General features: G+C 36.6%; 1 protein-coding gene across 2 annotated transcripts in view; it reads right to left on the bottom strand.

Moving 5' to 3' along the window:
- Positions 1-15,649: 15,649 nt before the first annotated feature.
- The window catches only part of LOC117973179 (tyrosine-protein kinase Fer-like), a 96,719-nt gene continuing 86,133 nt past the window's right edge, over positions 15,650-26,235 (bottom strand). For both annotated transcript variants that reach the window (XM_059021219.1, XM_059021225.1), the window contains 3 exons: positions 22,826-22,980; positions 19,568-19,690; positions 15,650-19,154 (listed from right to left, as the gene is read on the bottom strand). In XM_059021219.1, the coding sequence (XP_058877202.1) occupies positions 19,018-19,154; positions 19,568-19,690; positions 22,826-22,980 (415 nt within the window). In that variant the 3' untranslated portion in view covers positions 15,650-19,017. The remainder of the gene's footprint in view (positions 19,155-19,567; positions 19,691-22,825; positions 22,981-26,235) is intronic.

Below are 26,235 nucleotides of genomic sequence, written 5' to 3'. Positions count from 1 at the left end.
TTGTTTTTGTTTTATTATTATTATTTCCTATGCTTACTAACTACTAGAAAAAAATGCTCATAAACAGACCCCACAAGGCTGATTTAGAAGTTTAGTGTTGCACAGGCTTCAGAACTATTTTTTTTCTGGTTAATAAGCATAGAAAATAATTAATTATAAATAGGTTTAATCAGATTGAAAGAGAAAATAATGTACTGAAAGCTAAACTAACACTTGTTTTGCATTGATAATTAACCATTTAACGTTAAGAGTTGGTGTCTAAGATCCTAGTCAACTAAAGGAGCATTCAATATAACCAATTAAAGGCTTGCTGCTATGGTAAAAATGACGACCCTTCTTCTTCCATCATTGGTTTACCCCAGGTGTTTAAAAGCTGGGAGTTACTGCCATCCTTCTGTCATGACGTTTCTTTCCTCTTCCTCCTCCCCTCCACTTCCTTTGGAGCTACATCTCCTTTTCAGGGATCGTTGGATCCCAACACCTGGATTTGGTCACCTCGTAGGAGGAAGGTTCCTTTTAGGCCAAAAGGCAAGATCCTGGGCCACATTTCTTAAGTGTTAGCATATGTATTCCCTTAACTAAATATTCTAACACTTAACCATGCTGTCTCCTCACTTGGATGGTAACAGCAGCTTGAGGAATCTGCAGTATACAAAATGTGCTCTATTTGCAGTGGAGCTACTTGTCTGCAAGCTGGCCATGATATATCTGGAAACAGCCTTTCTCTTGTACTTTCGGAAAGATCCTGTCTCCTTGCATTTAAAAGCAAATGATTGATTATGGGCGTTTGCAGGATTTCTCATTTGATTGTCTGTAAATTCTGGGAGCATACAATAATAAAGTTGATGTAAAACTATAAAGAATGCCATTGCATAATGTAATGGCTTTCAATATGACAGATCTGTGATGACTTGGAAGATACAGTGTGGGTTTTTGTAGCATCTGCTTGTGCTGTCAGTTATTAATATCCGGTACGCATTGAAGCATGTCCGCACATCTGAGAGTACAGATGGAATATTGTCTGCAAAACATGTTTGGATGTCAGTTTTGATATAACAATAGGTTCTGATTTAAAATGTTCTCGTTATGATGTGTTTAGAATGAGGGGGATATTATTATTATTATTGGCAATATTACTTTTTGGTTATAAGTTTACTGTAACAAATATGTTTACAGCAATTATCTTGTAGCTCTGTCTTGAATGAGTACCCAGGATATTAAGTATTTTACATTGCTTGATTATAATCAACCCATGTAAATTACTTAATATCTGTTGTATTCATTCAAGATCTACTAGATGATAATAACTTTTTCCACAGGGCGAACTGAATATGTATTTGCATTTCATAACGTGTTCCATAAACAAGTCTCAATATGCAGGATGGATCCCAGATTTTGCAATATTAACACACAGGAGGACGGATGTACAAACCGATTGACACCCCCCTATATATCCACAATCTCAAACTCCCAATACCTTATGCTAAATAAGGATATTACCAAGTTTCATCACAATTTATTAAGAGGTTTTCCAGCTTTATGCAACAATGTAAGTGTGACATACAGATGGACAAATGTATGGACATACAGACATCCCTATATATCCCCAGAATCTAATACTCTCTAATACGTTCAACTCATGCTTGTCAAAATCTAATAAAACCTCTGCATTTATTTGATGTTTGTAACGCTGGAAGCCTTTCCATTGGAAAAATCAATGCTTATTGAAATACACCATTGACGCTGGGGGTTTAAACCACTTACCAGTATGCATTGAACTGTATTGCAAAAGTCTTTCGGACTGGGGACAATCAATTTTGACTTTTTACTTGTGCTTCTGTGAATATGAAAAGGATCAAACTGGCTGACTGTATTACCCATTTTTCTGCTGAATGAAAGAGAATCTCTAAGGTATCCCTGACAATCTGAATCACCACAGTGAAAGTCTTCCTGAACTATTTACATTGTATTTATTGTGGTCCTGTCAGAAAAGATGCATTATAGAACCAAGATATTTGAAAAACTAAGATAAAAAGGCTAGTTTGTAGAAATTGAATGATTAAAATAGTTAAAAATAAATAAAATTGGAATTAAAAAAAAAAATCTGTTTTGATTGTAAAATATGAAAACTAAGATATAAAAGCTATTTTGTAAAAATAGGTTTTCAGTCTTGTTTTAAAAACAGTAAGTGTGCCAGCTTCAGTGACAGGAGAAGGCAGAATATTCTATAATTTGCAACGCACCCAGGACGTGGTGATATTAGAGTTTATCGCACACCCTGTCGTGCCTTATTGTTTACACATTAATCCGCAACTTCAATTATTCGTGGCTCCCTGACGAGTTTTATCTCTGAAATACAGTACATTATTGCCAATGTAGACTTAATGCCCGCATGCGTCAGTCTAACCTGTGGAGTCGACACCAAGACAGCAGTGCTGCAGATGCCAGGATTTATGTCTTGGCGTGAACAGAAGGATTTTGTAAAATTAGTTCTCCTGAGGCAGTTACTTGGTGAAGCCCAGCAAACATATTTTGCCTCACTGAAACAATACAATAGACTTTAGCAAGGTTCAAAAGAACGACTTGCAGCAGTGAATTATTTAAAAAAGCTGTTATGAAAAAATGATTTCTATGATACAGTTGCTTTTTTGGACTGAGGCACAAGGAAGTGCCAACTAAATATATGGTACTAATAAAGATTAGCTGGACTGGAATGGAGGACAAAATCATACCTATCCAAAGCACAACTTGTGTGGACCCTGTAAACCAATCTGCAGAAAAAGGTTTGAGATTTCCTCGGGGGAATGTCACTGTGCCACATTGTTCATCACTGATTGATTACAAGTGAAGCACTTTCTGTACTGAATCACTTGATTTTTCATTATAAAAATAATTTCCTTCCTTTTCTCTGGTGTAGTTTTAATTACTGTTGAGGCAACCTTCTAGAGTTTTCCATATAATTAAGGCACTGTTTAATGTGTTCATTCAATCCCTGGGTGCCTGATAAGTGATTAGTGTGCTAGTAGGTAGTAGTGTTCTTTTTAATTAAGCGATTTTCATCTATGTAGAAATTCCATAAAATACAATTTTATATGTAAGGGCCTAGGTAGACACATTTTATTTTTCTTCTTTAATTTTTTATTTTTTTTTACTCATTACAGGAGGGATAGCTGTGCCAGGACATCGAAATTACTTGGTCACCACATTTATAGACCACCTGCTGCCAAATGAAGCAAAAGAGGCAATTTGGAGGTCAACAAGTGAATCTGTGTGGGTGTATATTGAAGGGCAGACCCATTAAAAAGAAAAAAATAAATGACTAGAAGCAGTGAATCCCACATTTACTATCCAACTGTAACCAGGCAGAAACCTAATTTACAGCACAGATAAGGGGCTTGGTCGCTCCCTACTCTTGATGTCTGAGCACATTCTCAATTCCTAATCTATTATATCCATTTTATACATTCCTGCCAGACCTAACTTGCCCATACTGCAAAACAGCTCAACAAACAATATGTCCTGCTTAAAGTATGTCCTACGATTAAGCACTAGTGCCTGTCTATAAAGGCTCTACCACGGGGTAGTTGACTGGGACTGGAGTTATGCGTCCGAAGTTGCTAATGAAAGTCAAGGTCAACTACCACACGGTTGAGCCTTCATCCAGAGGGCACTATCACCATTAGAAAATGACTGTTCTCATTATTTTATAAAAATAAAATAAAATAACACTAAAATCTAGATTTACCTTGAACTTGTAATGATTTGTCATATACTTGTCCACAGAGAAAAGTTTTAGGAAAATAGTCCCGAAAATGTCCATAAAGGATACATACATAATTAGAAAAAAAAAAAAATATTATATATATATATATATATATATATATATATATATATATATATATATATATATATATATCAATTAAACCAAATTTTCACTTGTCAGAGCTGCTTATAGTTTATCTGAACAGTGCCAGATATCTTAATGGAGTGATATTACTAAATTGCATGTGTCTTTTTTTGGTGTTATTGAAAGATACTGAGCTCAATTGCAGGTGGACTAATTGTGTTTTTGTTTAGGATTTGCTGTCCAATAGATGTGAACTGAGCTTTCATAATGGCAAGATAGAAGCCTGCTAGAGCTGGAAGCTGACTGGCTGGAGTGGGGACGTCAGAACCAGGAAGTAATGGACACAGTGAGAGTGGATTACGGGTGAAGCTGAGCGCAATGGCGGTGCCCAGCATTTATTAAATAATAAAGACTGTATATAAACAAACACAGCACAAAACAAACGGCACAAGGACATATTATGTGGCTGGAGCCTTAATTACATATTAATCAAATAATTACCTTATTAAGACTCCAGCCACATTCCCACGAGATCTATAGGGATGGAGGTTTAAACCCATCCACGCCAACTACACTTTATAAAACCGGCTAATAATAATGATGAACGGTTGCAGTCCACACCAATAATATAATAATAATAACAACAATGATAATACAAATGAAAATACATACATAAATAAATATACACACGGGGTGGGCACCCCCGTCACAGTACAGAATAGTTTTCTTGTTATAATTGTTATATGTTCACTTATGTGTTTAGGGCAAAACCCATTTCTTACAAAAATGATAAAAAGATCATCAGAAAAAATGTACTGCTATTAAATAAAATACTTTTTATTAAAAAACTGAGAATTGCATGGGAATAGTTTTTGAGGCTCTGTATAGCATTGATCTGATTTCTATAAAGAATCCTTAAAACTCAATAAATAATATAAAGACTTTCAGATGCTTTGCAAGACAATGCCCTACATGTTCTGAGGGTTCATACTGGGATCTGTAGTGACCGGGGCAGTCTTGCGTGTGAGTCTCCTGTGTTTTAAAGCATATTATTCCAAGATTAAGGGACATAAGATGTCATGAGAATGGTCTCCTCCAACAAAAACAAGATAATAACACTGTACATTATGTGACATGTGTAAAGTGTATTAGATTTTTAAACTAAGAAATGGCTGACAGTCATTATGGTATTTCAGTATTAAAAGTATATAACAAAATGTAATTAAAAATATTTGGCATTCAGCCAGACAGATGTCTCCACTATACCCCTGTCATTGGATATATGCATTCCCAGCTGGAAATAACAATATCAGCTTTAGTTTCAATCTTATAAGACCTTCAGGTAAACCGCTCCCCACTGCAGAGGGAATGGCTGGGGAAGTAGAGTGGATCATGAAATGATGCACACTTAAATATGCACGGGCGATCTTTATTAACCCTATTAGCAGTGTACAAGCCACTTTAATGTGCTGGGTGTTGAGAATAAATTAAAACATGTAGACGTTTCTGCTTTAAATTCTCCCTGTCTTTTATGCTGCAAATGACAAACTAATGGAACTTTTCTTGTTTAAAAAGTTAGAATATCCAGAAAGTGTTTGATTGAGATTGAAGTGCAGATAAATTGGAATATGATTTTATGTGGAAGGATTAGGGGCTAGCAAGATATTGATTGAGTGAAAGTGGAACTTAATTAACAAGACCCTCCAAAATCAATACACTAATTGGTCCTCTTACCTTTAATTGGAGCCCAGCCTGCTATTTTATTGGACATATGTACAGTCTGGCTTTGGAAGAGCTTTTCATTTATAGTAACAAAAACACCCAAAGCTGTTTAAACATTTGTACTGTATTTAGGATGAAACGTGAAATAACAGTTGCCAAAATTATAGCTCCCCATAAACCGGGGGTGTGGTTGTGTCTGTGTCTTTTAGAACCAAGGCAAGCCTTTAAACCAAACATTAAGTGACATGTATAGTTCCTGCAGGCTCCTCTGGAGATTGAGCTGGAAAGTGTCATTCGTTGCCTGTAGCAGTGAAAGTGTCAGTTGCACTAACATTTATGCCACTGGTTCATTTCAAAGAACTGTAGATAACACTGCAGGCTATCTTAAACTTCACAGAATATGAAGTCACTGGTGATTTAGTAAAGGGTGTAAGGGAGCTAATACATTTCTTCAAATCCTTTGAAATGGATCAAGATACAAAAGCATTACTTTTTTGTTTAAAAGTTAATTAGGCCTTTTGTGATCATGTGAAAATCCTATGACACATAGGTTTGCAGCCTTGCTAATTCAGAGGTGGCAGTTGTGCTGGTGCAGGATGACAGGTCTGAAAGGTTGCTGATTGCAGACAACTGACTGAAGTAGTGACTGCGCTTTCTCCTGCTGAGTAGAGGTATAACCATGCCATTGAGTGGACATTTGGGATTTTTAAAATGCATTTCAGATGCTCTCCGGTGGGGCCTAACAGTACACTCTGCTAAAGGTCAGCCATATATATTCCTAGCATGTTGTGCTGCACAATATTGCATTAAGTATTGGATGTAATATTGACCTTCCAGGAGAAAGATGACAGGCTTTTAGGGAAGAGGAGGCTCAGCTTTATACAGTTGTGGAAACTACTCCACAGTTGGTAGAGGTATTAAACAAGTCAAGCAAAGATCAACTGAATACTTATTTTAGTATTAGTAAGTCATGATTTTATGTAATTTTTACAAGAAAAAATTAAATCAATTACAACATTGAGCAAGATAGCCTCTAACACAAACCATTTATTATTATTTATTTCTTAGCAGACGCCTTTATCCAGGGCGACTTACAATTGTTACAAGATATCACATTATACATTATTTTACATACAATTACCCATTTATACAGTTTGGTTTTTACTGGAGCAATCTAGGTAAAGTACCTTGCTCAAGGGTACAACAGCAGTGTCCCCCACTGGAGATTGAACCCACAACCCTCCGGTCAAGAGTCCAGAGCCCTAACCACTACTCCACACTACTGCTGTTCATTTAATAATAAAAACTAACCAAAGATTTTTACATCAATGTCAACTGAGGACAGAGAAATAATTGCAGATATTCAAATAATTAACCAATACCTAACTACCATTGGCGAGACCCAGTAAATTCATGAAATTTCTCCAGTGGAGCTCAACCAGTTTTATATAGTGTAACAGATGGAGAGGAATACCAACGTAATTCTGTTAGGCAGTACAGACAGATATGTTGCTTGTCGTAACTACAAATCTCATTTTCCATGGTTGTGGACGCATTGTTCAGAAGTAAACATGTACCTGTAGTTGCAGTATAGGGTTTCATTATTCTTAATTAATTAGATATTATAACAAATATTTAATATTGAACTTTTTTTGTTATGTTTTTTTAAGGTAATCCTTTTATAGACCCATACATCAGACAGTTGTATTTCATTTGGCAAGTAATAAAATAGGCACTACTGAAGATCAAGCAAAAATAAAGTTTAAAAATGCTGGGGTCAGCCATTTCACTACAGGTGGTTGAAACAAGAAACAAACAGAAATGGCTCGGATGATTGCACATCACAACACAAAAACAGTTCTATCCTCTCCTATTGCCTGTAGCAGGTATGATCTCTCAAGCATGTAGTGTGCTGTACATTCCTCAGATGGGCTCTAGGAACTGTGGTGGGACAACTCTCAATGGCTCTCAAACAGCAGTTCAGGAGGCAGCCACTCGCATCCATTCATCATCCAGACTTTCTGCAGACGGATGCTCCGTGGTGCCTGTGTTTCTGTGCAGCATGTGGAACCCGGCCTTCTGCAACTGGAGGAATAGCAGTTCCATAGGACTTCCAGACACCTGCTCCCGACTGGCAGGGCACAGGGGGTGGGATGCTCCTGCTATTCCTCTTTATTGGAGACGCACAGATGGCTGTTGCAAGGAAGCGAGGTATCTGATGTTGCTTGCCTTCAGTGCCTATTTGTTCTCATTGCTTGGGCTGCCTGGTTCTGTGATGGGTGTGCCTACCTTTTAACTGGAATGTATCAATTCATATTATAATGTTTTACTTGTGTGTGACACAAACTGAGCACTGTAAGAAACCAGTGGGTTTGCTCTGTTTCCTGTGCAGGTTCTGTTTCAGATGTCTACCCGATGCAATTGTCTGTCACAGTCTTAACACTCAGACTGTGACACTATTTCCTCTTTCAGCCGCTTGATATTAACTAGAATGTAACGAAAACACAAAGACACAAAATGTAATAATTTTGTCAGTTACGGCAACAGTTTACTTTCCAGGTTGCAATTCGAAAATAAGACTGCAAAAATACACATGAATCCTACAGATGTAAATGCCCTTGCATTGTGTTTAGTGGATTTGGAAACCGTTGTTGATGAGTTTCTAAGATTTACATTGTTTATATATTTAGATATTCAGGATTGTGGAAGGTATGGACTCAAGCTGACGTCTCTGGTTGGCAGCTAATGCACTGTCTGTTGTGCTCAGCAAATAAACACATTCCACATGGCAGGTAAATGGAAAAAAAATACTTCTTATGTATGTTTCGATTGTTTTACAAGAACGTAAGGGTTTGATTAGATCAACCTATATATACACTGTATTTGCTTGTGGTGATATACTGCTTTCTGCAAAAGGTCAGTTACCATTTTTACTGTGAACAGGCATGTTTCCAATTCTCACATTAGAAAAATGTTATTAAGTTTCTCTAATTTAAACATATTATTTTCACCCTAGAAATCTTTTTTTATATACACTGTTCTGATTTAAACACGTTGAAACAAACCAGTGGCTGGTTTATCATACATTTGTAATGTCTGAGGAAAGTCCTTATGAATAAGTATACCCCAAAACCATAGTAATCATATCTATTTGTAATAAGGGGAGCCAAGGTACTTTTATCTGTACTAGAATTTTGTCTGATATCCTCCTTTTAATGTCTACCTGGCATGCTGTTTCATACATTGTATTTTTATACTCAAGTATTTTCTATGAGCTGAACTATTTCCCAGGAGATTAATGCTGGGAGGTAGGAATCTCTTAACTGCTTGTCATGCAGAAAGCACCACCTAACAATGAATTATTTGTAATCACTGGGGCAGCTGTAATAAATGAGGTTGGAAGATCGGTAAAGAAATAAAAGAATCATTTTAGTAATCAGAAGCAATGTGCAAAGAGTGTCATGCTGCTTCTTTCCATGTATTTACAAACACCCCTTTCACTTTATTTCATTGCACTGTATGAAGAGCACTGAAGTACCTTCCTAGTACACTCAGACAGAATTGGTAAAAAAAATAAAAAAAACACAACCAAAAACCTTAATCTGGCTATATGATTGCATACTGTTGGATTAAAATAAAGCGACACCACTGGCAGGATATTCACACCATATTCCAGCAGGGCAGGGGGTAATTACTTTGAGTGAATACCTCAAGCTGGTGACAGTAGAATGGACGCACATACCAAATTTGATGTTGTTTACAATGCATATTCTACTGACTGGCCTGTAGAAAACACAGGCCAGCAGGTTCACTATGTTGGTTGCAAAACATTCAATCTCATCTCTATGGTTCAGATGGAACCAAGTTTGATCCTTAAAACAACACAGTTTGCTGCTGTTAAAGTTGTGCTTGTGCCCATTGAAGGCGCTGTTGCCTGTGTCTCTCTGTGGCAGTACACTTGAAGTCTTGATTTTGAACATATATTAGAGATCAATACCCTTCTCTGACTATTCTTACCACTCAGTGAAAGCATGACTTTAATAATCTTGTCACAGGGCTGGTGGTCATGTAACAGGCAGGAGGCTCTCTTCAATTATGTCTAATGTCAGTCTTGACACCTTTAAAGGTCATTTATGACAAAATGGTAAAACAAACAACCGAGTTGTACAATACAATAGGTTAGTCAGCTGGTCTCAATTAAGCTGCAAAGTACACTGGTGCTGTGCTGGGTTTTGAAAGTCTTCCAGCTTCACGGCTATAGTCTACATTTGAATACTTAGAATTATCACAAAACACTGCATCTTAATCAAGGTCTATTTAGCCATGTTAGATGACAATATTTATTAGACCTATGTTGCTGTACTTGCACTTCTATCATTCATTGTGGAGATTTCTCATTAGGCATAATTGAATTTGTAGTTAAAACACCTGTTCAGCAGTCATGCTCATTTGTAATCATTTGAAACACTGAGCTAATTTGTGTGAGCACTGGGTACTTACTGTCATCATTCAATAAAAACAAATACAGCATCCCCTTTATTTCCCTGTGCTATATGGCTAAAAGGCAAAGAGTTGTTTTTTAAATGAAGGGCTTCTAAAGCATCATCATTAGAACTCCAGGTGTGATAGGCGATACGTAGGCAGTCCTCCAAAGATTCTTGTGTCAGCCTGTTTCATGCATCTGTTTTTAATATTGCATTCATTGTGGAATAAGCTGCTTCGCATGTGTAAGTAGATCCAAACATGGAGAGCACAAACAGAGCCAGCGGTAGCTGTCTGGACATATATAGGAGGACCAGAATGATTCCAGATTTGCTTTGTTAATGAATTCAGTTTTCAGCAAGGATGATGCCTGCAAATATACTACTAGTTGCTGCTTCGTCGATTGCGGGAAGCACTTGCTCTGCATGGGACGAGAAATCACCATCAGGGTTGATTGGAAACGGATCACAGACAAAAATGATACTATCACAATTGTTACTGGCTTGTGCCATGCTGCAACACATTTTTTTGGGGGAGGGGGGGCGTATTGCAAGTGGCCCGCTCTGTGGCTGCCCGTGGGTCAATTGGGCCGCCATCAAATTTAATTGCAGACTACTGATGTATATTATAAACTTCATGCATCATCTCAGTCAGTCAGGTTCTGAGTAGAGCTGGGAACACCTCAGCTGAAAATACTCTGACTTCCTGTCTTGCTGACATTAAGCAATGGATGTCAAAAACTTTTTAATGTTAAACTCAGATAAAACAGAGATGATGCTTTTGGGATCACAGAATCAACTAAATAATATTGTTCACATTCTTATTGTTATTTATTTTAAGATGTATCTATGTAAAGCGCTTTGGGTTGATTTATTGTGATAATCCCACAGGTAAATGCCCTCTAAAACTAGCAGGAATTTAGAATTCTGAAGCTCACTAAACAGCTATATAGATTTGAAGAAGGCAACCCAGTCCAAAATATAATCTAAAAACACATTTTGTCTTTTTTTTTAATACACAATTTGTTCAGATTTACATTAACATCCATTTCCTTGTCAAGAAGGAAGTGGCTGCTGAGTTGTATATTTCATCTAGAAGAATGTATGAAAAGTACTACGCTAGGTTAAAGAAAGTTATTTCTCACCTTACCTTCCAGATGTCTGATACAGCTTTACTTCCTTGATCAAGTGTCTTCTGATGTAATTAATACCAAACAACTTCTTAAAGGGAATTACTTGAAAGATATGAGTATATGAACATAATGTATAATGTATTAAAATATAAGTGATGCAACAAATGAAACTGGGTGGTATGGGATTTAAACTGTATATGTTTATAAAAGATACTGGTTAATATTATTTTTTTTAAAGATTTGTTAACCTTATTTAATTTATTTTTGTATAACTGAAGAAGAGTAAAATGCTCACAGAGGACACATAAACATGTTGACGAGGCTGGGTATCTTGCTTCACAGACAGAAACAGGTTCATTTGTACCAGATCCGGTACCTTTTTGTCTGACAGATGAGAATTATACAGTTCACAAATAATGAAAAAGATTGCAAAAAACAAAAAAACCTCTATATACATAACATGTACAATAAAAACAGCTTTCCTGTTCTATGAATTGAATGACAAAAGTGTACTGTAACCATAGCCGTAACTAGCTATGAGGACACCGAGGTCGTGTCCTCTGTTGTTTTTTTGCATCATCAGTGCTGATGCTCATGTAAAAATTCTGGTAAAGTACAAGAGACTCCTTCATTGTCTCTGTTGGTTTGCTGTGTAACATAAATTTGGAGGTGGAATAGTCAATACCAAGCAGCCATATAAATACTGCCAGCTACAGCTTGAAACCTAAGTTTGCCCTCGGTAAAATGTCAGCTCTGGTTAAGACGCTGACAATAACAATATATTTTGGTTATATAGTATATTTTAGTTTTAGACATGAAACGCTGATCCACAAACAAATGAGAGCATGAAGCATACATGGGAGGAACTGCAAATCAAGGTCAGTACATTCGTTCTAGAAACAGAACAAATGTTCCCTCTTCCTCATTATAAGATCTGGTACCTTTTTGTTTACAAATTAATCCCTGGTCAGAAATAACATAAACCTAGTTATCCTGGTGAATACTACCTAAAGTGAATTGAAAAATGTTTACATACCAGAGGGCAGGTTTTTCACCACTGTGCCAATCCTAGAATGAGGATTTGGTAATTTATAAGAGTGGAAGGGCAAGTGTCTGGCATACACTTAGAAAATTACAGGCATCGCCCCTCATTTCTGTGCCAATGACAGATGGACAGAGGTCAACTGCTAGGATTTGCCTCATCTCCCACCCATGGTCTCAGGTGTTCAAACTGAATTTGTATCTGGCAAACACATGAAAGGGTGACATACAATTTAATGAGATATCTATTCATATAGGAGAAGTTTATAGATGCAGAACAAATTAAAGACATAGGCCATGTTGGCAACATTTAATACAACATTAGAAATATCAGTATCATAAAAAAGATCACTATGTCTGCTTTATCGTCCAGTACACGTAAGAATTACATTAGTAGGGACGGACACTCCTAGCCTGCTGTAGAAGTTTCATATTGCATTAGACAATAATCTGATAAACTCTTGATTTTTCACAGATATGAGGACCCTCTGTATCTGCACGTGCAGGTTTTTGTCCCCATTAGGAATTACATTTTAGCCATGTTGGTTTGATAGATGTTTCCCTTTTGCACAGAGTTCATCTCAAGGTTTCATATTGCACTGCTGCTAACAACCATACATTTTAATTTCTTATGCAATGCCAGTCACATTATTTCACATCAGCCAAGAATGAGAGACCATTTGTCGAGTATAGCGAGACAGTTGCAGGCTACAAGACTGAGCTGAGTCCATTTTTCACCTCCTTCCCAGCCCGACAAATTATTGTTGCATGCTACTTGCCTACATTGTACCAGATGTCAGTTGCCAGCTAATAAAAGTTATTGTGTTAGTAAGTTTTGTACACTAGTATCTTTATTTTAACTGTTGGTTGGCAAGTCAAAAGTACTTTTTTAGATAGGCTTGCTACCTATTTGATGTTTTACTGAGTAGTTTGCATCTAAAGCCCCTTTCACACTGGCATGCTCTACTCAGGTCGGAACATACCCCGGGTCGGGACCTGGTGTTATGCAATATATTGTATAACCGTAGTAATTGCGATTTCACAGTGCTTTTCATAAAGCAGGGTCGATTTGGGTGACAGAAGCAAATATACAATGCACAAATCAATGCCCCGGAAGCAGTATTGAATCATTGGCCTAAATGTTGAATCATTGTATTGAATCATTGGCCTAAATGTTGATTGGTGCAAATGTTTCTTCATCCTTGCTGCAATCTGGCTCATGGTGTGTTTCAATCAACAAAAATATGGCTAAACAGAACAAACAGAAATGTTCCTTGCAGAAGTGAATCCTTCACGCAGGCGTGGCTGTTAGGTATTTTGTCACTCCAGCACAATTGTAATAATAAAGTAACAATGTGCAATATATTGTATAACAGTAGTAATTGGATATGTAATTTGTTTTACATTCCTTGCTTTAGAAGATTGGAGAACATTGTACTGATAATCAGTGCATTTACTACTGTGGTGGAGCAGAATAGTGTCTCTATTTACTTTTCAGTGGAGACTATTTGGAAGTGACAGTATTTGGTAGTTTAGGTGCCAAACACTGTCTCCAGCACAACTGAGTCCCATTGCAAATTATATCCCATCATTAAATTCCATTGCAAAACCATTGAAATTAGACTGTTTTTAGCAGAGAAGATTCAAAGATGGCGCAAAACATAAACTAGGCATGCGCAAATGAATTTGCATGCGCATGGACTACATAACACCGGGTCAAAGCGTGTCGACCCAGATCCTGAGGTGGGTCGCTGCGACTCGGGTCAACCTGGGTACGACCCAGGTACGTGGTTTCACACTACGCGGGATTGTGACCCAGGTAGAAGTGCCAGTGTGAAAGGGCCTTAAATGTGCAACAAGAAAATGTATCATGTGGCGGCAGATGCTGATTTGCTTATGTTGCACACTTAAAATAATTAAACTCAAAGTGTGTGTTGAAACAGTCATTCTTTTTATTTCTAAAAAGGTAAAGAGAAACACAAGTAAATACAGCACTCTTGTTACTGTGTCTCCCACCAGTAAATGCATGTATTTTACTTTCACTTTCGATTTTTAATTGAAGATAAACAAAAGATTCACTCGGATAACCCTGAAGGAGGTGGGTCTCTCTGAAATGGAAAAATGAGAGAATGGCAAAATACAACATGAAAACTGAAAAAGAATGTATGTACACTATGAAGTTTAAACTATGATACTGGCTCTTTAGGGGTCTTGCTGCAAAATTGAAGCATACTTTTGAAAAATGCATGTTCCTTTCAATATGCAATTAAATGGGAAGAAAATAAATGTAAAATGTTAATGAATCATTGTCTTTGCCAACATTGGTTCTCATTTGAGTGAATGCCAACTTGTTCTACAAATACTAGTTGAAATACATGTTCAAACTGAAAGATATCAGCCATGTGACCCATAACCATAAAAAGATATGATACTGTGACAGAGATCAAGTAATTCTTGGTGTTAGATCTCCCTCCCGACCTGCGAGGGCGCTGTGTAAAGGGAACAGAGTACCCTGGACTGGATAGCCCAACAGTTAATTCCCATGGTTAGGTGGAAGTCGGCCATCTTGAAAGGGGGAAAAGCTACGGTACACTAAATCATCGACCCGGAAGGGAAACGATGTGGAATCTGTGGATTGGAGGAGCGGGTGCGCTCGTTAACCAAGGGGTCATGGTTGACGGTATTTAGGAGTCGTAGTAATGTGATCTGTTCCTTTGTGAATAGTTAATATTCCATGACCAAAAGGAGAACCTGTGTTGTGAAAACGTGAGTGTTTTGTTTGTTGTTAATAATAGTGTTTGTTGTTATTTAGACGGCTAACACGATCTGGAGCTGTCGCCAAAGGCCAGAACTAAACCCAGATCAACAACACTGCACTTTGTTTTCACTAAAGAACTGTATTCACCACAAGTACTAGAGCATGCACTGTGGACTGGTGTTTGTGTTTGTGTATGTGTTACGTGTGGGTGAACTGAAAACGGGACTGTTATTATTTTGGGGCCAACCCACGGATTACAAATAAGCAATACACACCGCTGTATTGCTTCATTAACATTGTTATTTACTGTTGTTTGCCATCAGGCCTTTGGATATACACATTAAATCACCATTGCACCTGGATTATCGTTATCTCGCTGATTACTGATTACCTGCACCTGCACACAGTTAACCACTTTGCCACAGATACCAAAACCACTAAAGATAATATATTTAACTTCACTATAACAGCTTGTGTTCTCAAAACAAAACTAAGTCATATATTTCTACAGTGTAAATGCAACCACATTTAGTCTTTTTTTTTCAAATTAGATACATAACATTGAATAGATATTAAAAATGTACTAATATTGTTAATTTATTGCGTGCATGTGTAAAAACCTTTTTTCTTAGCACAAAATACTAAATAATCAAATACAAACCACAGAAAGACTACACGTGTTTTTATTGCAAGAATACAGTATAAACATGAACCTTAAAGACATGTTAACTGTGATTGGTCCATTACAGCCGTCAATACAGAGCAAACATGAACAATATAAAATTACACACGGAAAATGGTAGCTTGGGGTTTTATGTGTAAAATCACTATCCTTAAAATATCAGCACAAATAAATAATAATAATAAAAAAGAATTATGTTAAACAATTTACAAGTAATGGACAATTCTACCTAAAGTATTTAGGGGCACAGCAATAAAAGGCTCACGATATTTTCCTCATCTATGCCAGAAGAGTGTGGGGAGGTCCATGTTTCCAGTGTTACAAATAAGTTCAGTCAAAATGTGCTCAAAACCTACTAGCTGGTACAGACACGCATAACAGATTGAAGCTTTAATAATGCCATAAATTACAGGCTACTCCTTGGGGCACAAAACATGATGTGCTTACAGTTTGTTTTTGGCAGGGAAGCATCCTTCTCGCCTTGTATTTTACTGGAGTGAGAACAATGTACGTAGCTTTTTTCCCCCTCAATTCTGTTTTCTACAGATGTTTTTTTTCTTATTATTATTTGAACACTTTCAAAATAATGTATAATGTGCCTAATGAATTTTTTTTTTTTAACTGCAGATACCTAGTCTCCCACTTATCTTTAAAGTCATCATGTCCACTAAACACAGAATAAACATCTTAAAAAGCACCAGGCATGGATACATCGATCTAACATCGATTTCATTAAAAAAAATGAGGGCTGGAATAAGCATCATTCTTCACAAGTTACATGCCAGTGAGAAATAAACAACTACAAACCAACTTCTGTGTAAACAAATAAAATGAACACTACGCTCAGTACTGTTAAAATAATTGCCAAATGTTATGTGATTTTTTCTTTTCTTTACTGGTCAGGTTGGACGATCTAAGTCAACGCTTTTTAAGCATATCGCGATATGCGGGCTGTGGTACGATATGTATCACAATACATGTGGTTGTCCTGATTGGCCTCCTGTATGATGCGTAATAAGATCAACTGGTAATTTAATGATGGACCATTTAGTTAAAAGATACAAATTAAATGAGACCGTGAGAGTATGTATCCATACCAACTATAAAACACACGTATTCTTCATTCAAGAGCCATGTGGTGATCTGAAATGAGCTGTTTCGGGCTTTCAGTCTTGTATCACAATTCAAATGATACCTACTTCTATTACGATACGATATATCATGTGAAGAGAGTATCATGATGCATTGATACACAATGGATCATTACACCCCTACACTAGGCTATATCAAAATCATGATTTTAGTGCAATAATCAGCAGGAGCATATTAATCATTTGTGTGTTCATTTCTTGTTTTTTTAGGGGTGGGGTTAACTGATAGTTGACTTAAACTACAATTCACCAAATGAATGTAGTTTAGGCTTATGCAGTTCTATAAAACACAGATTGGCTCCTATTGATTTCCTACAACTGCAGCTCTGAAACACATACTAATCGGGACATTTCATGTACACAGAAATTCCTTTTGAAATGTATTAATATAACTATATCTCAATGCCTTTTTAAAAAAAAAAAAAAAAAAACGATCTAGTGTGCAAAACAAAAAGTAAAATCACACACCTAATGTTATTTACACAACTAAATGTACAAAATACTAAAACAAGAACAAAAAAACACCACCATGCTACACAATGTATTGAAACTATATGCAGTGCAGCTTTGAATACAGGAATTTAAAATTATGTTTTATTTTTCTTTACTTCACCTTGTGGGTTGAATCACCCAGGCCAGTCCTGTCAGTCATGTTACTGGTAAACAAAGTCACAGACACTTCTCAATCTAAACATCACTTAAAGTTTTCGATTGTAAAGGTTTCAACTTTGTTTTCTAAGTGTTGAAAAACAGTACATGCTTCAAACAATGTATTTCCATATTTGGAAATATCTCCTAGCCCAGCTACCCACATCCAGATACTGCAGGATAACCGGCTCAACATGTTATAAAAACAAACTCTTTTACATGAACATACAGCAGCAGCTTTGGTCCCTGACATCAATTTACTTCTAAAACTGCTTTCTATTTTTTGAAGTGGTTGGATTTTAATAAAAAGGCAAAAACAAACAAACAAAAATGACTAAACTGTTGCATAGCCAAATGCCTTGAACAGCTTGCTTATAAAAACAAATAATGTTAATAATTACATAACACAGTGTTATGCTTAACATCTTTATATCTAAAATGCATGAGGCTAATGTATTCCACAAGTTTAATTATATTTAAACTGTAGAACAGACCATTGCTGTGAATTACCAATGACAACGGTACACAATAAGACAGCTCTCTGTAAACACATGCCTTACAACATCAAATGCCTTGCCTCAACACTTTAAAAAGGTGGAAAGGTCTTCTTATGTTTCTGTAATACTGTTGAAATGTGTGTTGGATCTTTGGTGTTATGGTAAAGAAGAGCAAAGGTTACTACATGACACAGACTACATACGGTAATGTAAAAACCAAAAAAACTGTCTGCCTGTCAAATTCGTTTTTATTTTGTTTTGTAGAAAATGTATGAACATGTATTTCAAAACCTAAAAATGCACCTTAAAAGACCACGTTTTTAAAAATAAAGTATTAAAAAAATGTGTTTCACATACTGTACAGGTAGTTCATTTGTATGAAATGATGTGCAGATGCTGGGCTTTGGTAAATACTGGTGATAATACACATAAAAAAAACAGATTCAACAAACACTTGATAATTACAGTAACAAAAAGCTGGTTAATCACAGTTACAGACAACAGGATATATTTTGTGTCCTTACATGAGGGTGGTATTGGTTTTGTGATCAAGAAATTACCTAGCCTGTCAAAGGTGCTAACTAGGATTTAATTCCATGAGGACTTGCTTGTTGTAAACTTTGGGAAAAGAACTCCAAGCAGGGAAATAACTGCATTATCATTTCCCATAAACATCTGGGCCGACGTTATAAATAAATTAGACAATAAAATAACATTTATCAAGGGCTTACCTCAGTTTTAATTCCCCATGCATGAAATACACCCCATTAAATAAAAAGAACACAAACGGCACCTCTGACTTTAGGGATGGCAGAATATTTGGCAGCTATGTTTAGGCTGTTTTTTTTTGTTTTGTTTCCTTTTTATGCCCTCAAATAGTTTTAGGCAAAAGGCACTATGACACTAGCAACTGGATACTAACATTACAAATGATTTTAAACGTGTTAATGCAGTATGATAGTATTGATGATGAGGCAAACAATCAGTGTATCTGTTTGCCAAGATATAGATTCATATATAAAATAAGAAAAAGTCTGTCCGTCCTTCCTCTATAGTGTTATTTCTTTTTTACTGATGCAAGTTCCTTTTGTATGTCAACAAACTTGGGCCGGTTTTCAGGCTTGTATTCCCAGCATTTCTGCATTGTTTTGTAGACCTCCTCTGGACACTTCTGTGGACAAGTCATTCTGTAACCTAAACAGAAAAGAAAGAACACTTCAGGATTGTTGAAACATTTGAAGAAAAAAAGTTATATAATATGGTTTTGACTTTATCAAAACAGCCAAGCCCCTGTCCCACAGTTGACTGAACTTGGCACCTCTGTTTGGTTTCCCTCTTTGCTGAAGTGCTCCAGTTTCAACAAAGGATATAAACAATCTGTCAGTTGCAAACACATCCCTCCATTGCAGCAACAGCACACCAGTGGCTATTGCAGTAATCTCACATTTAAATATCAAGTCTGTTTTGAGAATTTCGGTAAATTTCTGCAGGGTGCTGGTGAATCCGACAATTTCCCACAATATGTAGCAAACAAACAAACAAGCCTGGTCTGAACATCTCAAAGAAAGAGAAAGGACATAAAAAAGGCCCAGTCAAGTACACCGTACCTTTTTCAACTTGCTCCCTGGCTTGCTGGTTTGTCATTCCGGGGTAGGGACAAACTCCTAAACTGAACGTCTCCCAGAGAAGAATGCCATAACTCCACACGTCACTTTCTGAACTGTATCTCCCTAAGAGACAAAAAACAAAATAAACAAGGGAACTGCATAGGTTCAGAGTTGTATCTCATGAAGGGCATGTATACAATACTGTCAACATGGCCTAACCGCGAATGAAGCAAATTTGTGAATTATTGACTTCTGAAATATCGAGGGAGCACTGTATAAAAATACTCTAGATCAGGGGTAGGCAACCCTCGTCCTGGAGTGCCACAGACACTTCTGTTTTTTGTTTTAACCCAAGCCCCTTAATAAATTAATTGTTTTAATGATTGGCTTAACTGGTTAGAATTACCATGTGTTCCAGGTATTTAGCAATTGACCATTAAGAGATACCTACAAAACCTGCAGGACTGTGGCACTCCAGGACCAGGGTTGCCTACCCCTGCTCTAGATCACTTTCTATATTACAGGTATTCGCATCTTGAAACAGGCACAATCCTACAGTATACTGCATTTCTGCAGGGTAATTTAAATCTTTAATGCATTATATACACTGGCATGCCTACTCTCAAACAGTTAGACCATAACATTGTGATGTGCCAAAGTGTGCAAACACAGCAGCCAGTAGTTTAAATTATGCAATACAGCTGATCCTGTTTCAAAGTTACATAACCAGGGGAAAGATATTTGTGTTGCCCTGAACCTCCATCTTTGAAAAGTTGCCCTGCTTGCTTAAGGAAACAGGCATGCTGGCAGGGGGTGAATTTAAACAGCACCCACATCCTTTTGCCTGACAAACTGTGAATGAAAGCAGGCTCCAACAGCTGTGTTCGATTAGCTTTCGGGATAATAAAGATCATCACTGACAGTGTTTCTCAGTAGATTATATATATATATATATATATATATATATATATATATATATATACACACACACACACACACACACAGTACAAGTCACTGCGACACTAACTGCAGGAAGTGATGAAATGTATTGCTTTTTTATTATGTAGCTTCTACAATTCTGCTAGTCTCAAACGGCCTTGGTTGTCTGCAGACCTTAAAAACACCTTAGCTTTTTAAAACAAAAGAAACTGAAGGCTTTTCAAAAACAGCTTTCTTTTTCTTTCATTGATTTGTCTTAGGGAAGAAAAACACTCTCAACCCACTAGAAACCCCCCCAGGTGCTTCAATGTTATTTGCTCACTGTTCGTATCTGGAGCTCGGATAATCTTCTTCACTATTGCTTTAGCAAGACACATACAAAAAAGAGGAATGAAAGGGTAAGGTTTACAACGGAATGAGCTTAAAGGAGTGATATCTAAGACTTTAAATTACACTTTCTTACCTCTCATTCACCTTAGTATCACTGCCCTCCCCAATTAGTAATTCCCCATTTATTTCCATATAAGAAAATAAGTCCTATGGACGCAACAGCAACTGTAATGTGCCTACTTACTCTTAGTTTACATAATTATGCAATTAAATGGTACAAAATATTTAGTTGTTAACACTAGAGCCACCATGTGGGTCAGTTTGACCCATTTTGCATTTAAAATGTTAATTACTCTTCCGTTGTAAATCGTATGTGTATGCCCGTTTTTGACTTTTCCTAAATATATTAATTAAATATCCTGACGGCGTTTGTTAGCCGTAAAAATGATAAAGTTATAAACAGTTCTACCTAGAACCGCCACGTGGGTCAATGTGACCCATGCATTACAATACATGTCTTTTTTTTTAATATAACGTAAGATATTCTATTTTTTTGTAACTGCAGCAAACAAGACACGCCTCCTCCTCCTAGCACACATGTTTTTTTAAAAATTTTATTTCAAGCCTTTCTTTGTTTGTAGACTGACTACAAGACAGAGATTGCTATGATTGTGGATTTGTCAAGATGTCAACTCAGTGAAAGCCTAGTTGCTTATTTTTCAATGTACCTGGGAGACAACAATCCTTGTTTTGTTCCACAAATGCAACTGGGAATATATCAGAAGGAAATATTTAATCTTGAAAGTAGTCATTTTGAAGCAGTTTAAAAATGTATGGGTCAAAGTGACCCACGTGGCGGTTCTAGGTAGTTCGAAAATCCGGCGGTTCTAGTGTTAAATTGTTTTGAATAACTGTGTATGTCTGGTATTTCCAGCTAGCTGTACATGAAGATGTCATAGATGGATTTTGTTAATATCTGCTAGAACATTTATTGCCTCACAGTAAAAAGTAGGTTACACTAATCTATGAGACACACTCCCAAAAGAGGTTTTCGAATGCTACTGCCTGCAGCTCCTAAAAAGAACCTGCTATACCAGCTATCTCCGCCATGCATGACCATTTCAGTTTTTTTCTGCAGTTCACATACAATAAAACAGGTGCTGTGAGAAGGATTTGCAGGATGACATTTCCATCATGATGCAGAGCACACTTGTGTTGTCTTTTAGGCTGCCTGAGCCTACTGCAGTTATAAAAAAAAAAAATTGTGAGCCTGAGGAATAAAATAGGTATTTGAAAATATGGTGGATAAAATAGGTATTTTATACTACTATTCTATAGGATCCCTGAAGCAGGGCAGAAGCCCCTGCTGCTATGAACGGTGTGTGGGGGAGAGGGAATGTAAGGTTGGCAGGGATGAAGTTAAATCTGTCCTTGCCAACAATCACAGGTGTGGCCATTTTCCAATTAGGTAACTGAGTGCTAACTGGCGAATGGCCACCCTTCATAAAAGGAGAAGAAATCCTGTGTGTGTTGGCGGGAGTTTGGCGAGTGTAATTGTTTGTGCACGATGGTGTTTGTAACCTTTAGTGAAGGCTACTGCCCAGCCTCTGGGTACATGTTTGTTTGGTGTTTGTTCTGGGGTTTTGTTTAAACCTTTTATTTTGGCCCTTGAGCCTTTTTCTTTCGTTTGTGTGTAATAAACACACTTAAAGTGCAGCTCCTTATTTCCAAGTCTCTCATTCTTGGCGCTGTCCTGCTACCATCCCAAAACACAACATTTCAGCAACAAACAAATACACATGGATTGAGGCTATGAATACCACCACCACCTTTTTGCAGAGTAATACAGATTATTCTCATAATATTATGAGAAATTCTACAGGATTTGCAACTGACAATAAAACAGATTCCTTCAAGAAAGGGTAAAGCTATTGTGTGAATAACCTGTAACAAACAGCTCTTTCAAATGAAATTAAGACCTTCCTTTACCGTAATTTAGGGCTTCTGGCGCCGTCCATTTGATAGGAATCTGTTTCAAGCCGGATGATGAATAAATCCCATCATCCTCTTGCCGAGACATTCCAAAGTCGCTGATCTTCAGCAAGTTATTTTCACCAACCAGGCAGTTCCTTGCAGCAAGATCCCTGTGTGTGATTAAAGCATAAAAACTGTTATTGCTGCTGTTCTTCAAGAACAATCAGCAAACAACCAAGAACTACTTGAATGGTCTCTCAATTTGTTTTCACGTGTGTGTGTGTTTTTTTTTTTTAAATGTTGATCAGGTTTTTAAAGTGCCTGAGACATAAAAGCTGAATTCTGTCTGGGTCATCAGAGTGCAATTATTCCCTGATAACATTACGGTTTTCATGTGCTGTCATGCAAGTTAAGCAACGAAATTCTGCATCTCCCTAATATACTGTATAATGGGAAATTTTGGCTGGTATTAAATTTGGCGGATTTGCTACCTTGGTAGATTTTGACGGTTTTTGAATTGGCGTTTTTCACTCTTGGCACGTTCACAAAGAAAAATGCCACAGTTTTGTATTTCTACTTTTACATTTAAAAAACATTCAAATACATGTTTACTTAATGAAATCTGTCTTCTAAAACAGTATCTCATTTATATTAACACGTTATAGCATCTACAATGTCACTGCAGCAACGTGGATAAGAACAAAGAAGGCATAGATTTAGCAGATTCGTTTTGAGTTTACTGCATGTAATAGAAAAGGCTCACCACATAATTCTCACTCTATGTATCATTTCAGCCATTTCCCTCTACCCGTCTTATATTAAGAAAGCGTGTGCTTATATGGTTGTATGCTTGGTTAAGCAGGAGCAAACGTGGCACTTACATAGATCCCAAATCTGCAAGAGAATTGAAGCTCAAGATAGTTAGACGTGCACCGCAATGGTCAAAACCTATTAAACATGCCACAAAAGGCAGAAGGCACATTGACATTCATATAACTATGCTACATTGTTCCTTGTTATCTTTTATTTATAGTAAAATGTATTTCCATTTAACTTTTCTTTTTTTATGTTTGTTTTTCAGAAAACCAGTGGTGGTTGTTTGTTTTTTTTAAACAATGCATTCTACCCTCATGCTTATAAACCTTTATCAAACCAGCTGTAATAACCCATTCCCTAACCCCAATACAAGTTATTTTACTGCACCTCACATTTTGTGTTGGAATAAATAAAACGTGACTAAATATAGTATACAGACATCTTTTATAATAATCCCCTTTATCTGAAATGAATGGCACAAATTCAATTTATTTTCTGTCCCTACAAATGATTCTCCAGTAGCATGCAATACTTTGCTTATCTTTGCCTATTTTTAATATTTCTGCATTTCAGCAGATAAGACTGTAGTTTATGGATTATTATTTTAGTACTCCCATACTTTTATTCAAGGTTAGTTTGCCCTTACACATTTATGTACCATTATAGAAAAATGATTATAGTACATCTCTGAAGCTTTGCTTTGCTAAATGGACACCCGGGGTCCATGTACTGCATAATTGTCACTTCTTTCTTCCGTCTCTCTAACATGGCTAGTAGGTATTTTTCCAAACCTTTCTGTGAGGGGGTGTTTAAATCTGAAAGATTGCTTCTTACAAAATGTTTCTACTATTGCAAATGCATCCCAAATAGATCAGCCCAGAACTTGTTTACTACCCTCACTTCAATAAGGTCTAAATACTAAAATTAGTCTGAATAACTACTTTTATACATTCAATGCTACTTTTTCAGAATCACATGACTCTCGTATAAAACGCTACAGTAACACGTCCAAGAGGTACAGGCAAAATATTGTTTTCTTTATGTGACAACAATAAAATACACTGCTTATGGCTGTTTTAGTCAATGAGAATACAAAGATAATATCCAGGCCCAAACACGTACAAATTATATCAATCAGACATTTTTGATACTGATAATAAATAAATACATTATTTAATAGCAGGAGGCTGTGTGGTCCAGTGGTTAAAGAAAAGGGCTTGTAACCAGGAGGTCCCCGATTCAAATCCCACCTCAGCCACTGACTCATTATGTGACCCTGAGCAAGTCACTTAACCTCCTTGTGTTCCGTCTTTCGGGTGAGACGTAATTTTAAGTGACTCTGCAGTTGATGCATAGTTCACACACCCTAGTCGCTGTAAGTCGCCTTGGATAAATATATAAAGGCGTCTGCTAAATAAACAAATAAAAAATAAATAAATAATAATAAAAAAACTGTAACCAAGGACAGATTTGCACTTGGCCAGTACAAACCCTAACCTGTGGCAATAAGCTAGCAATGTGTGAAATGTACCTGTAGGGAACAAATCAGAGAGTTCAAATATGAATCTCTTGAATGTTGTAAATTAATGATTTCTCACGTTGTTCATGATATACAGTATTTGTCATAGACAGGGCACGACGATAACATCAAATTAAGCCACGAGTGGTAAAATACATTTTCATTTTTTCTCAGATGAAACACTTCAACCTCACAAGAACTCTGGTGCAAACTCCTGAATCCAACTAAAAAACTAGGGTACATCTAGTCTAGTACATCTAGTAATTCTCTGTTAAAAAGGATTTAAATTACTGCTGTGGGACATCATATTTCAAAAGGTAAGTCAAACAATTTTCCAAAATATCTGGCTATTGACTTTATAACGCAGCGTAATTACTGTGTAATGGTTTTCTATCAATTTAACTGTCGAGTAAGTGTAATACTTCCCTAAGGGAGATCTAAAGCATGACCATGAGCCTTCCTGAAATTACTTTTGTAAAATAACTTGGTGGAGTTTACAAAATGGGAACAATTCTCTAACCCGTGTGTCATTCACATTGCTTTGTTTAAATTTTTACATAGCCTTGCAAATTATTACTATTAATATAAGTTCTCTTCAATTCTCTCTTGAAGACTCTTTGACTTGACTATATTGAAGAATTGGCATCACTGACAATCAAATCTGCCCCACCTTCAACTCATGAATGTGCTTTGTGTTCAAAGTTTAGCTAATGTCTGCCTCTCTATGTTTCTAGTTCTTTTAAAGGTTAAGCTAAGCAATCTGGAACACCTATAAGATCATCAGCTAATAAATGTAGTAGTACATTCTGTTGGTAAAAATGTCAGAAATTAAATTTAAGGGTAATACACCATGAGATTTTATTATTATTATTATTATTTATTATTATGATTAGCTAGAACTAACAGTAGTAAATATACAGCTTCTAACAATTGCATCCTAAAGTCAAGCTCTCACGGACTCTCAGCAATCTTTTCTGAATAAAGGACTTTCATATGTTCCGACCACATTGACCAACCCATTCAAACTTAAGGTAGAACTTAAGTTTTTTCATTCTTTAAAATTAAAATATTACTATAACAGATATAGCAC

Source organism: Acipenser ruthenus, chromosome 1 (assembly GCF_902713425.1).
Source record: "Acipenser ruthenus chromosome 1, fAciRut3.2 maternal haplotype, whole genome shotgun sequence".
Classification (NCBI taxonomy): Eukaryota; Metazoa; Chordata; class Actinopteri; order Acipenseriformes; family Acipenseridae; genus Acipenser; species Acipenser ruthenus.
Note: the sequence above shows the minus strand (reverse complement) of the source record. Positions and strands in the feature narration are given on the sequence as shown.